Source organism: Tupaia chinensis, unplaced genomic scaffold (genome assembly GCF_000334495.1).
Source record: "Tupaia chinensis unplaced genomic scaffold, TupChi_1.0 Scaffold139491_1, whole genome shotgun sequence".
Taxonomy (NCBI): Eukaryota; Metazoa; Chordata; class Mammalia; order Scandentia; family Tupaiidae; genus Tupaia; species Tupaia belangeri.
The window spans coordinates 990,001-1,003,232 of NW_006199376.1; the positions used below are offsets into that span (position 1 = coordinate 990,001).

At 47.7% G+C, this 13,232-nt stretch overlaps 1 protein-coding gene across 3 annotated transcripts in view; it reads right to left on the bottom strand.

Moving 5' to 3' along the window:
• TRIM3 (tripartite motif containing 3) overlaps positions 1-13,232 on the bottom strand; it is a 26,820-nt gene that overhangs the window by 8,505 nt on the left and 5,083 nt on the right. For 2 of the 3 annotated variants that reach the window (XM_006161985.2, XM_006161984.2), the window contains exons 2-6: positions 9,194-9,425; positions 8,827-8,978; positions 8,451-8,631; positions 7,459-8,191; positions 7,232-7,335 (exon numbers count right to left, since the gene is read on the bottom strand). In XM_006161985.2, the coding sequence (XP_006162047.1) occupies positions 7,232-7,335; positions 7,459-8,191; positions 8,451-8,631; positions 8,827-8,978; positions 9,194-9,425 (1,402 nt within the window). Of the gene's footprint in view, positions 1-7,231; positions 7,336-7,458; positions 8,192-8,450; positions 8,632-8,826; positions 8,979-9,193; positions 9,426-13,232 lie in introns of those variants that run through there. The other variant, XM_014593047.2, reaches the window with a different exon arrangement.

Genomic DNA, 13,232 nt, shown 5'->3' on the forward strand with positions numbered 1-13,232 from the left:
CAAGGGAGTGCTGTATCAGGAAAATTAAATACAGACACACAGAAATAAGAGTTCAAAAACTAAGAAAATGGACAACTTAATCATACAGACAAGTCTGGAGTTGAATATTATATCCCAGAATTTAATTGGGAAAATTGAACCACAACAGAAGATAAAGTACATGAGACTGAATTGGTGAAATAGAATTTTATGACTTTTGATTAAAACATTGCTGATTTTATTATAGGCTTTGTTGTCTGGTTTTAAGGATTTGTGTCCTGTCTTGAGATGTTGATAGGTTCATGTACCTTCCATTTGAACAGAATCCTAACCTGTTTCCTGGCTTTAAGGTTTAAACAACGTTCCTTAGGATTTCTTTGATTTAAGTTAAAACAGCTTTCTTGAAATTACCAGCTGAACTTGCTATTGAAAGTAGTTAAATTATTTAAGAAATTGTGTGATCAATACAATGTGGGGGAAAAAGAATGGAAGACTACTGTAGACACCAGCAGTAGTGTGAGAAGAGGGTGGGAAAGGACAGAGGGTCAGGAATAGGAGGGAAAAAAAAAATATATATATATATAAAACTAGAAATGGAAAATTTTTGACTATAACATGCATGATTAAGCCACTATGCAGTATATTCTGGATGGGCAATCACATTCTGTATGCTATGACGATGCTTAGGGAATGAATGTAAATTAAGCTAAAAAAAAGTTTCAGAAAAAAACTAAAACTCTTTTTCTTTTAATTAAAAAAAAAAGCATTAAAAATACCTATTTGATGATTGCAGTAAGCTATATAGCCCTAGTGAGGTGCTACTTTATAGTATGTTCATTCTACTCACTGAGGTTTATGCCTAAAGTCAGACTTGTGTTCATGGATATGTATATATCAGCTGTGCTTGCTACTGAAAATGTTTAGATTAGTTAAGATATTTAGTGAAACAATAAAATGTGGGGGTGGGGGAGAAAGGCATAGAAAGCAACAATAGATACCAGACACAGTGTGGGAGGAGGGTGGGAGATGGCAGAGGGTGAGAGATAGGGAATCAAGGATGAAAAAAAAGGCAAAATATACAGGAAACAAGAAATGGAAAATTATTTGTTGACAATACCACATATGTTGATGTGCTTGATTGAGTCAATATACAGTGTATTCTGGATGGAAAAATTTCATTTTGTATGCTGTAATGGTGTACAGTGAATGAATGTAAATTAATAAATTAAAACAAAATGTCCAGGGAGCTCAGAGAAGAATGAGATATTATGCCTGAAGGGAATAAGGAAGTCTTCACAGAACAGTTGATAAAAATTTTGGACTAAGACAATTACACAGGATAGTGGTCTACAAAAAGTTCACAGAAAATGTGTATTGTGAAAAAAAAATACAGGGGACCAGCAGTTAGCGTAATGGCTATGTCGCTGGACTCCCACGTAGTCAACTGCGGTTTGAGTCCCGGACCCGGTGGCTTAAACTCACGCCAGGCGCATGTGTGTGCGTGCCCAAGATCCCGATGCAGCGTGGCCATCCTCCCTGGGGGGTGATTTCTCGCTTTCTGTCTCTCTGTCTCTCTCTGTCTGTATGGCAAGTGCACACATCCTATAGCAAAAACCTCTCCAAAAAAAAAAAAAGAAAAAAAATACAGGGATTTCAGGTTTTCTGGCACCAACATAAACTCGTACATCAATTCCATTTTTTCACAAACTTTTTAAGCACCTTCACCTACACAAATCAAATTTTTCATTCAAAATCACAAGATGTATTCTGTCTTCTCAGTTGACGCCAGTTTTGCTCAATGAGGGGATCTACCTCCCCCTCCACCACAGAAGGGTGCCAAGGAGGAGAAGGTCACAAAGACCCCAGTTGGCATGACCAAATGGTGGGGAGCCATTTGTGAGTCCAGCCCATATCAGCCATGAGGACTCCAGAGTAAAAGCAGCAGAAACTTAGCTATGGGCTCTCAGAACCAGGTTCCAAACAGCTGTGACACTAGGGTACAGTTGGGAGCAGAAGTAGAAAGGAAGACTGCCACAGGAGTAGCAGGTGTTTGGGGAAGTGAGAAGGACTGCTCCAGACCTTTCCTGTCAATTCTCCACCATGAAACAATGAATGAACACAACCCCTCTCTAGGGGAGACACAGCAGCACCTATTTTTCTGTGCATGTGGGCACCCATGTGTTTACCCAACAGAGAAGTGTCCCAAATCTCCACTTTTGGGCCAGGAAGCATGGCCTGAGGGAGAAGAAAGGAGTTGGACAGTGGAGGGTGTGTAAGGCCTTAGCATCACCTCCTGTCTCCCAGTCCCTGAATCCCTTCTTCATCATCGAGGCTGGGCCAATATTTCTTCTTGTGCTATAGTGGGCCTCTTCATTCCTCTCCTCTTAGGAATACGGTAGGAATAAAGACAGGCTGGACAGGACTGGAGATCTGGTCACAAAAGGTCCCAGGCATCTTTAGCCTACTAGGTGGAAAGCAGGGGCCAGAGAGGAACTGAATAAAAGACTTTAGCAGAGCTGGATCTATGGCAGGGGTACTCAGGCAGGTCAGGAAACTTAAATATATAGACACTGTGAAATAACAGTCTTCAAGGAGCCAGGTGGTGGTGCAGTGAGAATACAACTGGACCCATATGAAAAAGGTCCCAAGTTCAAGGCTGAGGCCACCCTGTGCACACTGGGCCAGTTGAGATTGGGGGTAGATCATGGTGTGAGGTCTCTTTTGGGGTTGCCTGTCTTGCTGTTTCTCTAGAAATAAACTTAAGAAAAATAAAAAAGCCTTAAGGGGCCAGCAGGTGGTATAGTGGTTAAGGTGTTGGACTCCCACATAGTTGAACGTGGTTCGAGTTCTGGACCTGGTGGCTTAAAACTAACATGTGCACATGTGTCTAAAATCCCGAGAAGAAAATGAAGGAGAAGGGATTGCAGCATGGCCATCCCCCTGGGGCATAATTTCTCACTTTGTTTCTCCAGTGAGCACATACGCCCTATAGTAAAAATCTCTCTCTTAGGGGAAAAAAAAAAGCTTAAAAAAAGATTTTCAACCAAAAGTTCCCTGCCCAGCCTAGGGTGCAGAAGGCGGGGCTGCTTCAGTCTCAATATTCCCCACTCCTGATCCTGCAGTTGCAGAACTAGATGGAGCAGAGGGGAAGCAAGCTGCCCGTCCTCAAGTCCTCACCAAAAGCCCCCTGCTCGACCCAAGGTGCAGAAGGAGGGGCTGCTTCCATCTCAAGACCCCATCCCTAATCCTACAGCTGCAGAGCTAGTAGCTCAGCACCATCTACATTGGGACTAGAGAGGTCTGGGTGTACAGGAGCTGAATCTCTGAACACAGCGAGGCTCTGGAGGAATCCTCTCCTCACACTCACCCCACAAGAAAAAAGAGAAACTCCTCTCTGTAAATCTGGACCCAAGACTTCCACTGCAGATACCACACTGCCACCCACAGTAGAAGAGGTAAACTGGCACAACAAAGGGAAGTACAAGAGCACACAGCAACTGAAACCTACTTCAAAGAATTAGCAAGAAGTGAACACATCACCAAATGACTAAAAATCACAGCAGTCTCAAGAGCTATGAGAAAACCAGGAAATACTACCCCCACCCCAAAGGGAACACAGTAACTCCTCACCAACAATAAATAAAACATAGGAAATCACCAAAATGTCAGAAAATGAATTCAGAATATTTATCATAACTAAACTCAAGAGAAAACAGACAATAAATTCCATAAGATGAGAAAATCCTGGGAACCAGCAGTTAGCGTAATGGCTATGTCGCTGGACTCCCACGTAGTTGACCGCTGTTCGCATCCCGGACCCGATGGCTTAAAACTCACGCCAGGCGCATGTGCGTGCATGCCCAAGATCCCAGGAGGAGAATGGAGGAGAAGGGATTGCGGTGTGACCATTCCCGCTGGGGGGTGATTTCTCGCTTTCTGTCTCTATGTCTCTCTCTGTCTGTCTGGCGAGTGCATGTGCCCTATAGCAAAAACCTCTCCAAAAAAAAGAAAAAAAGAAAATCCTTCCATGACTTGAAGGAGGAACTCCATAAAGAGACAGACACTCTGAAAATCAGAATACAATACAGAAAATCAAAACTTCTCTCAAAAGTATTAATGGCAGATTAGACCATGCAGAAGAAAGAATTTCTGACCTTGAAGACAAAACTTCTGACTTAGTCCAAGCAGCCAAGAAGAATGGAAAAAATAGCCATTAAAAATTAGTTCAACAGAACCAGCAGGAGACACCGTGGTTAAGGTGCTGGGCTCCCACATGGTCAACCCCTGTTTGAGTCCCAGACGTGGTGGCTTGTAAACCATGCTGGGTACGTGTGCATGTGTGCCTAAAATCCCAGAAAGAAAATGGAAGAAAAGGGATTGTGGTGTGGTCATCCTCCCGGGGCGGGGTTTCTCACTTCCCCTCTCACTGTCTCTCTCTCTGTCTCTCTCCAGTGAGCACACATACCCTCAGCAAAAACTTTAAGGGAAAAAAAAAGGGGTCAATATTCAGGAAATCCTAGACACCATGAAACAACTAAATATTCACATAATGAGTATTCCAGAAGGTGAAGAGACAGATAAAGACTTAAGAAAATCTCTTTCATGATATATTAACTGAAAACTTTCCAAATTTAGAGAGGAATATGGAAATCCAAATCCAGGAAATAGAAAAAACACCAAATAGATTTAACATAAGAAAATCCTCTCCAAGGCACATCATAGCCAAAATGGTAAAAATTTAAAAACTTGACAGAATTTTAAAACTTTCTCCTCCTCTATAGCATGTAACATACCTACCAAAACATGAATCATGTCCATTAGAAGAGAAAATATTGGAGTTAGCAAATGCCAGGTAGTTAAGGCAGCTGGATCACACATGGCCAAGTGTGTGGTTTGAGTCCCGGACTCAAAAGTGCATTTTTCAAGCTGTTGGGTACCCAAAATCCCAATAGGCGGATGGAGAACAGATTGCAGATTGCCTATCCCCTCATAGGGACTGCTTTCTCACTTTCCCTCTGTCTCTCTCTGGCAAGTACATGTGCCCTATAGCAAATTAAAAAGTAAAGAATAGAAAATGCAGTGTAGCTTTTTAATCAATACCCACATACCATGACCATATGCATCCTGCTTAAATTTCTAGTACCATAAGTCAGTTTCACCAGTTTCTGAACATCACTGAGTTAAACAAATCACAATATCCACTTTAATGTCTGCTTCTTTTGCTCAAAGTGGTCCTGTGGATACACATCCATGTTTCTCTGGGGATAAGCAGTTTACTCTGTTCATATTTGAGGAACTAGACATTGTACATCTCAGCATAGTTATAGCTATTTGGACTGATTCAAGTATGGGCTATTAAAAATAAACATATTTGGGCCAGCAGGTGGCATGGTGGTTAAGGGCCCTGGATTCCCAGATGGCCAAAAGCAGTTCGCGTCCCAGACCTGGCGGCTTGCTTTCTCACTTTCCCTTTCTCTCTCTCTCTCTCTCTCTCTCTCTGGTCAAATTAAAGAAATAATAATAACAAATGGAATTAAATAAATAGTTCTTACCCAAAAAAAAAGTAACCATATTGTGGGACCAGCAGATGGTGTAATGGTTACATTGCTGGACTGTCATGTAGTCAACCATGGTTTGAGTCCGGACTCAGCAGCTTAAAACTCACACCAGGCGTGTGTGTGTGCATGCCCAAAAAATCCTGGGAGGAGAATGGAGAAGGGATTGCAGCATGACCATTCCCCCTGTGGGGTGATTTCTCGCTTTCTGTCTCTTTGGAGAGTGCATGTGCCCTATAACAACAACAACAACAAAATTCTAAAAAATAAGCACATTGTGAAATAAAACAATGATAATGAATAAAATTAAATTAAAAAGGGGGGGGCTGGCAGGTGGCATGGTGGTTAAGGCAGCTGGACTGCCACATGGCTGACCATGGTTTAAGTCCAGGACCTGGCAGCTTGCTTGTTTTCTCACTTTCCTTCTATCTCTCTCTGGTTGACTTCAAAAAATAAAATAAAACAATGACAATGAATAAAATTAAATTTAAAAAATAAGCATATTGTGGAAAAAGAAAAGATTTTCAGGGAAAATTTTGCTATTCAATAAAATGTTTCTAAGAACATGTTAGTTAGAAACAATCTCCTACTGGATAAAACCAGAATTCCACAGCATCATCTCCAAAACCATTAATAATCTGACCTCAGCTGCCCCCAGCTCCTACTAGTAATCTACCTCCTGCCCTGCTGAGATTCTTCCAGTTCCCTGAACAATCTCCTCCAGCACTTTCCCACCTCCTTGCCTTTGTTTTCAGCCTCCACCCGGACAATGATATTTTTAACAACAGCTAACATTAGAAGGTTCACTAGGTGTTGTGTACAGAACATCACATCACTTAATACTCCCAGTAACCCTATGAGGTATGCTTTTCCTAATTTTACACATGAGTTAACTGAAGCTCTAAGAGATCACATGACTTGCTAGTATGGGGCAGAGCCAGGATTCAAGCTTGGGTGTCTGGTTTCAGGGCCTGAGCTTTTAACTGCTATACTGCGTTTACCATATGGGTGCCTGCTTCACGAGGCTGGTCTTATGCCAAGGAAGAGAGGGAAGAAAAGTCATGTTTCCTGGAGAAGCTGGCAGTGCAACAGGACCATGTCCATTCACTATGGCAGATGCTTCAACCAGGTGTGTGAGGTCCTGGAAGAGGCAGGACCCCCAGTAAGGTTGTGCTATATTGTCTAACCATTGGGAAAAACATTTCCTTTGGCCAAGTTACCCTCATTTGACTGCCCAGTCAATCAGATGGTTGCAGAGACTTTAGGTAGACAGCATACTTCTGGAGTCAGGCAGGTATGCCAGGAGATCGCAGGGGAGGGAAGGGCTGCATTCTAACTACTCTGAGAAAAAGCCAGCCAGCCAGCTGGAGACTCCAAGGCAGGGGAGAGGGAGGAATGGGCCAGCTGGGGGTTTCAGGAGCTGTCTGGCCTCAGCCTTGGCCTGAGTGGTAGAGACCAAGCACAGTGAACCTAGTTTCTGGTTTGCGGTGTTAGCTTACTGTTGTGGCCAATGGAGGTGGTGTGGTGAGGCGCTGTGAGGGTGAGGAGTGGTGCTTTGATCCCCTGCTCTTTAAAGAATGGTACTACTTTTAGGGTTTCAACTTCCAGGAGACGATCTATACACTAGTTTTCCAGGAGGCTATGGCTTGAGCGACCTTATTTTGGTGGTGGTGGGGGGGGATAGTAATGGTGCTTACCTGGATACATTGGTTGTTGCTGTCTGCCACCACTATGCGGCCACTGCTAGCGGCAGACACACCCTGTAAATTTGTGAACTCGCCCTTCTCCCTCCCACGGCTGCCTACAGAAGAATGAGAGGGAAAACAAAATAATTCATCTCCTGGTCATCTTGAACCATCAGCCCTGCCCCCCCCAACTCCTGCCCTGGGCCGTCCCATCTGGCTCCTCCCTCAGCCGTCTGTACCAACACGGAAGACCAGCTCATCCTCGATGGGGTTGTCCTTCCGTTTTCCGCCTGTGCTGTACATGGAGCTGGGCCGCCGCACTGCCTTCTGACGCACGTGGCTGCCAGGACCACCGGGGGACTTGACACGGCGCTTCACGTCATCAGGGGAAGGTGGCAGGTCACCAGGCCGCAGGGCTCGCACACGGAAGGGGCTGCCGCGCACTGGCTGGCCGTAGAGCAGCACAGAGAGGAGCAGCTCGCCCTCGGCGCGGGCTGTGTACACCAGCTCATACGTGCCATTCTTGTGGTCCACCACAGGTACCGGCAGGCGCGTGCCGTCGGGGCCGGTGATCTCTGCTCGCAGCTCGGCGCTGCCAGTGCGCACCAGCCGCCCATCTTTGTCTTTGGTCGTGACAGTGAGCGAGGCGGGCTGGCCCACCAGCGCCTGGCGCAGGCCCTCGCCCGTGGCCACTGTCTCGTGTGCAGTGGCGCTTGTAGTAAGCAATGCACCGAGATTGAGCACCGATCGCCGCAGCCCATCCACCTCAAGGACCAGTTCCAGCTGTGCATTCTCGTGGGGCCGCTCGGGGAAGGCCTGCGCTGCCAGCGCGGACAGCCGCTCTCGCATGTGCTTGCGCACGAGCAACACCTCAGGGGCCGAGCCCAGGCGCAGTGCCTGCTCCGCGAAGCTGCAGCTACTGCCGATGTGTTCCTGGCCCTGGCGCAGCGTGTCCAACTGAGTCTGCAACACCTGCGGACAGGGCGGGAGGTAAGCAGACAGACCCTGAGCAGGTCTCTCTGGTTACTGATGAACCTGCTCTATGGCAGGAAAGAAATGCAGGGTGTGTGTGGACAAGGGTCACGGAGGCCACAGCCCCTATGGGACCATGTCAGGAGGCAGAAAGTATAGGCTGAGAGGAGGCGGCCACCATCATGAAACCATGGAAGCAACAGAGGTGACTGGACAAGGAGGACGGGAAGAGGACTGTGGAGGAGAGTGAGCGGCACACCTTCTGCTTGGCCCCACAGATGGTCTCCAGGTCGCTGACCAGAGCCTGCTTGCGCTGCTGTAGCGCCTGCTCTAGGTCCTCGAAGGCTGCGCTGATCTGGGCCAGGGCTTCTGCCTTGCGCTCCTGCAGTTGCTGGCTGATGCCCCCCACTAAGGCAATGGCCGCAGACAGCTGTGGCAATCTGGGGAGGGGACACATCTCAGATGGGATCCCTTCTCCCTCAGGACCCTCCTGCTGCCACCCTCCTAATCTTCTGAGGCCTCCCTCCCCTCCCTGAAACTTCTCTGCCCCTCCCAGACCCTTTCTCTCCCTTCCCCTGCCCTCTCAAACACCATCCCAATGGTCCCATCAGCCCTGGCCTCTACCAGGTGCCTACCTGCCCCGCACGGCCTCGAGCTGGCGCTGCAGAGCTGCCTTGTGCTGCTCCACCACATCCCGCAGCAGCACCGTGCCATGCTCCCGGTGCTCCCCTGCACGGCACTCCCCACACATGGCAGTCTCACAGGCCTCACAGTAGAACTCCATCGTCTGGCGGTGCAAGATTCAGTCAGGCAAGGCTAGACACCACACTTCTTTGCCCCTTCCCACCCCATCTGCCCTCCTTGCCCCTCACCTTCCAAGTGCACCCCCTACCCAGACCATTCATCCAGAGACACACCCTCCCATCAGCCCCTTCTCTCCCAACCCCTCTCCTCTTCCTCCCACCCCAAGGCCTGGCCTCACTGGGCCTCGCTTGGGCCCACCTTGCCTTCATGGTTGGGGCAGGAGAGAGGGCGGCCAGCCACTGCGCTGAGGGGGTGGGGGTCCTCGGGGTCATGGGCCCCATCAGGCGCCTGCTGCATGGCCTCCATGAGGCTGCTGATGAAGAAGTTGTTCTGCAGTGCAGAGACGCCCTGCTCAGGGAGGATGGATGTCTGCCGGCATACTGGACAGGACAGTGTCAGGCTCTGGGCAGGGATGTAGTTCTGGAGGCATCTGGCCAGGAAAAGGGACAGGGAAGGGGGTGGATGTGGTGGCACCAATGCACCCCTCATTACACCTCCCTGGGTGCCAACCCCTCTCTTAACAGGTGTGCCATTACACTTCATTTTTTAAAAATTGCCAGACAGAGGGACCAGCAGTTAGCATAATGGCTATGTCGCTGGACTCCCACATAGTCAACCACGGTTCGAGTCCCGGACCCGGTGGCTTAAACTCACGCCAGGCACGTGTGGGTGCGTGCCCAAGATTCTGAGAGGAGAATGGAGGAGAAGGGATTGTGGTGTGGCCATCCCCCCGTGGGGTAATTTCTCGCTTTTTCTCTCTCTGTCCGTCTGTCTGGCAAGCACACGTGCCCTATAGCAAAAACCTCTCCAAAAAAAAGAAAAAAAAAAATTGCTACCAGACAGAGAGAGGAAGCACCCCTTAAGAAGGCGTGTTCATGCTGTGATTCCCTTCTCCTCCATTCTCCATCCTGTTGGGATTCGGGGCATGTACACATATGTGCCTGGTGTGTTCTGAAAGCTACCAAGGCTAGGACTCAATCTGCAGTCGGCCATGTAGGATCTGGCTCCCTTAACCACTAGGCCACGGAACAGGCTTACACTTCATTTACGAAACCTCTCTGGTTGATACACACACACCTCATCCACAGCAGGTACAAAGGGCCCACCTCTCAGGACAGAGTGGAATCACATCCTGACATCTCAGAAAGGCAGAGGTACCTGCATTCCTCATGGCACACACAAACGCAGATTCACCCTTCCTCATAGAAAATGTGTAACCAGCTCCTCCCACTTCTTTAACCTATTAAACATCTGCTGACTGCCTACTTCTGCCAAATTCGTGCTAAGCTCTGGGGATAAAAAGGTAAAGCTCAGTGCCTGCCCTTAAAATACTTCCAGGCTGGAGAAAAAACTGTCACAGAAATAGAATTTAGACAAGTAAATATTGTAATGATGAAAGGCCTGGGTCTTGGAGCTGGGCTGCCTGTATTCAACTCCCTGGTCAGTCACCTGTTGTACTGCGTGACCCCCAGATACGTTCATTTTTATAAGCCAAGGAGTTTTCTTTTGTAAGATGGAGATACACAGATATCACAGGATATTTAAAGATTACAGTACTTGCTTACATTGAAAGAAAATTAAATGTAAAATATATGACTCATAAAAACCACTATATATGTAGGCCATTAGTATTTGTCATTCGTGTAAGGAATACAGTAGATGAGGGATAAGGAAATGCATCTGGCTCAGGGTGGGTGGAGGGGAGTGGCCAGGAAGGGCTTGTGAGGAGGTGATGGAAACTAAACCTTCATGGATAAATAATTGCCAACCAGGGGACCAGCAGTTAGCGTAATGGCTATGTCGCTGGACTCCCACATAGTTAACCGTGGTTCGAGTTCCGGACCTGGTGGCTTAAACTCAAGCCGGGCGCATGTGCGTGCGTGCCCAAGAACCTGAGAGGAGAATGGTGGAGAAGGGATTGCAGCATGGCCATCCCCCCTGGGGGGTGATTTCTCGCTTTCTGTCTCTCTGTCTCTCTCTGTCTGCCTGGTGAGCGCAAGTACCCTATAGCAAAAACCTCTCCAAAAAAAGAAAAATAAAATACTAATTGCCAGCCTGAGAGGAATAAAGAGGAGAAAGGATGCTCCAGCTATGGAAGGGGATAACAAACAGCATGGTGTGGACAGGGAACGGCAGCAGCTTCCTGTGGCTGGAGACAAGTCAGAGGGGAGGCATGGTGGGAGAATCAAGGTTTTTAGACGTTATCCCAACAGCAACAGGGAATGCAGAGGGTTCATACAGGCAGGCTTAACTTTGACTAGGCTCCTCTTCACCACCTCTGTGTGAAGGGTAAATTTGAAGAGGAAGACACAGCAAACCGGTGGTGGCATTATCACTGTCATCTCATTATCATTTATTAAGCCTTATGTGCCAAGGGCTGTCCTTTGCACTTTCTGTTTATGTTAACAGTCTCAGAAAGGGCAAGTGGCCCAAGGCAACAAAGCTGCTGAGCACTGAAGCCTGTATTCAAATGGAGAACCAAGTCTGTGCCCACCCAATATATTCTAATACTAGTCTACACAGGAAGAGAGGAAGACCTGGATTCAGGCAGTAGCGACAAAGACCATAAGGTGGGAACACACTTGAGAATTACAACAGTTAGGAGGTGTTGTCTAATTAGATCTGCCAGGTGACAGAAAAGTCTTGGTTGACTCCTAGCTTCCTAGCTTAGATAACTGAGTGCCTAGTGGTAACATTCAGAGATGAAAAACAGGAAAAAGAACAGCTTGTGGGGGAGTTCATCTTTGTCCCGGGTGGATCACTGACTGTGGATGACTGTGATGCTCCAGGAAGGGAGGACCAGTAGACAGTTGAGAAAAAGCAGGTTGGAGTCAGAGGTGGGGTGCTGTCAACATTTAGATGGCCTTGATTGTCATGGGAAAGGACAGGATCAGCCCAGAAAGAGTAGATGATGAGTGAGAGGGAGAGCACTCAGCAAATATGAGTGAGAATGGCAAAGAGGACCAGGCAGAGGGCAGGAGTTGAATGTCAAGGCAGTGAAGTGAGTGGTGCATTTCCAGAAGCAAGGACTGAGTAGTTATCAGTGTCAAAGACAGTGTCAAAGTCTGGAAAACACCTGTTGAGTTTGCCAGAGGTGAGCATGCTTTGGTCTGTAAGAAAAAGAGAGTGAGAGGAGTGGGGGAGGAAGGAAAGCTTGACTACCACAAGTTGAAGAGCGAAGGGAAGGTTGGTCATTTGAGAGTGAGTGGTGCATTTCCAGAAGCAAGGACTGAGTAGTTATCAGTGTCAAAGACAGTGTCAAAGTCTGGAAAACACCTGTTGAGTTTGCCAGAGGTGAGCATGCTTTGGTCTGTAAGAAAAAGAGAGTGAGAGGAGTGGGGGAGGAAGGAAAGCTTGACTACCACAAGTTGAAGAGCGAAGGGAAGGTTGGTCATTTGAGTGAGAATGGGCCATTTCCAGAAGCAGGGACTGAGTAGTTATCAGTGTCAAAGTCTGGAAAACACCTGTTGAGTTTGCCAGAGGTGAGCATGCTTTGGTCTGTAAGAAAAAGAGAGTGAGAGGAGTGGGGGAGGAAGGAAAGCTTGACTACCACAAGTTGAAGAGCGAAGGGAAGGTTGGTCATTTGAGTGAGAATGGGGTTGAAGGAATGGCCAGTGTTAGAGGAAGACAGGGGACAAAGAGTTGTCTGGTGGTGGTGGTTGGGGGAGGAGGGGATGCTAAGTATGTTTATAAATTGAGAAGGACCCAGGAGAGACGAAGAGGATAGAAGGCCAACAGGCCAAAATCTTGGAATGGCTTGGCTGAGCCTGCAGAGATGTGGGCCCCATGCCCCAAATGAGGGAAAGGGAAAAAGGAGAAGTGGGTGCAGAGGAGAAAAATTACAAGGTTACTGAGCCAGTCCCATGGCCTGGTGAGTGGAGGAGTCAGATCCCATATGGTCAACCACAGTTGGAATCCTGGTCCCTGTGGCTTGGAAAACATGCCAGGCACATATGTTTGCATAACCAAAATCTTGACAAGATGGACAAATGGAGGAGAAGGAATTGCAGCATGACCATGCCCCACGGGAAGTGTTTTCTCCCTCTCTTTGTCTCTTTGCCTCTCTGCCTCTCTCTGGTAAGCCCATGTGCCCTCTGGCTTATCAACAAAAGCAAAAACAGAGGGACTAGTAGTTAGTGTAATGGCTATGTCGCTGGACTCCCATGTTGTCGATGGCGGTTTGAGTCCTGGACCCGGCGGCTTAAACTCACGCCGGGTGGATACGGCAGCATGCCCC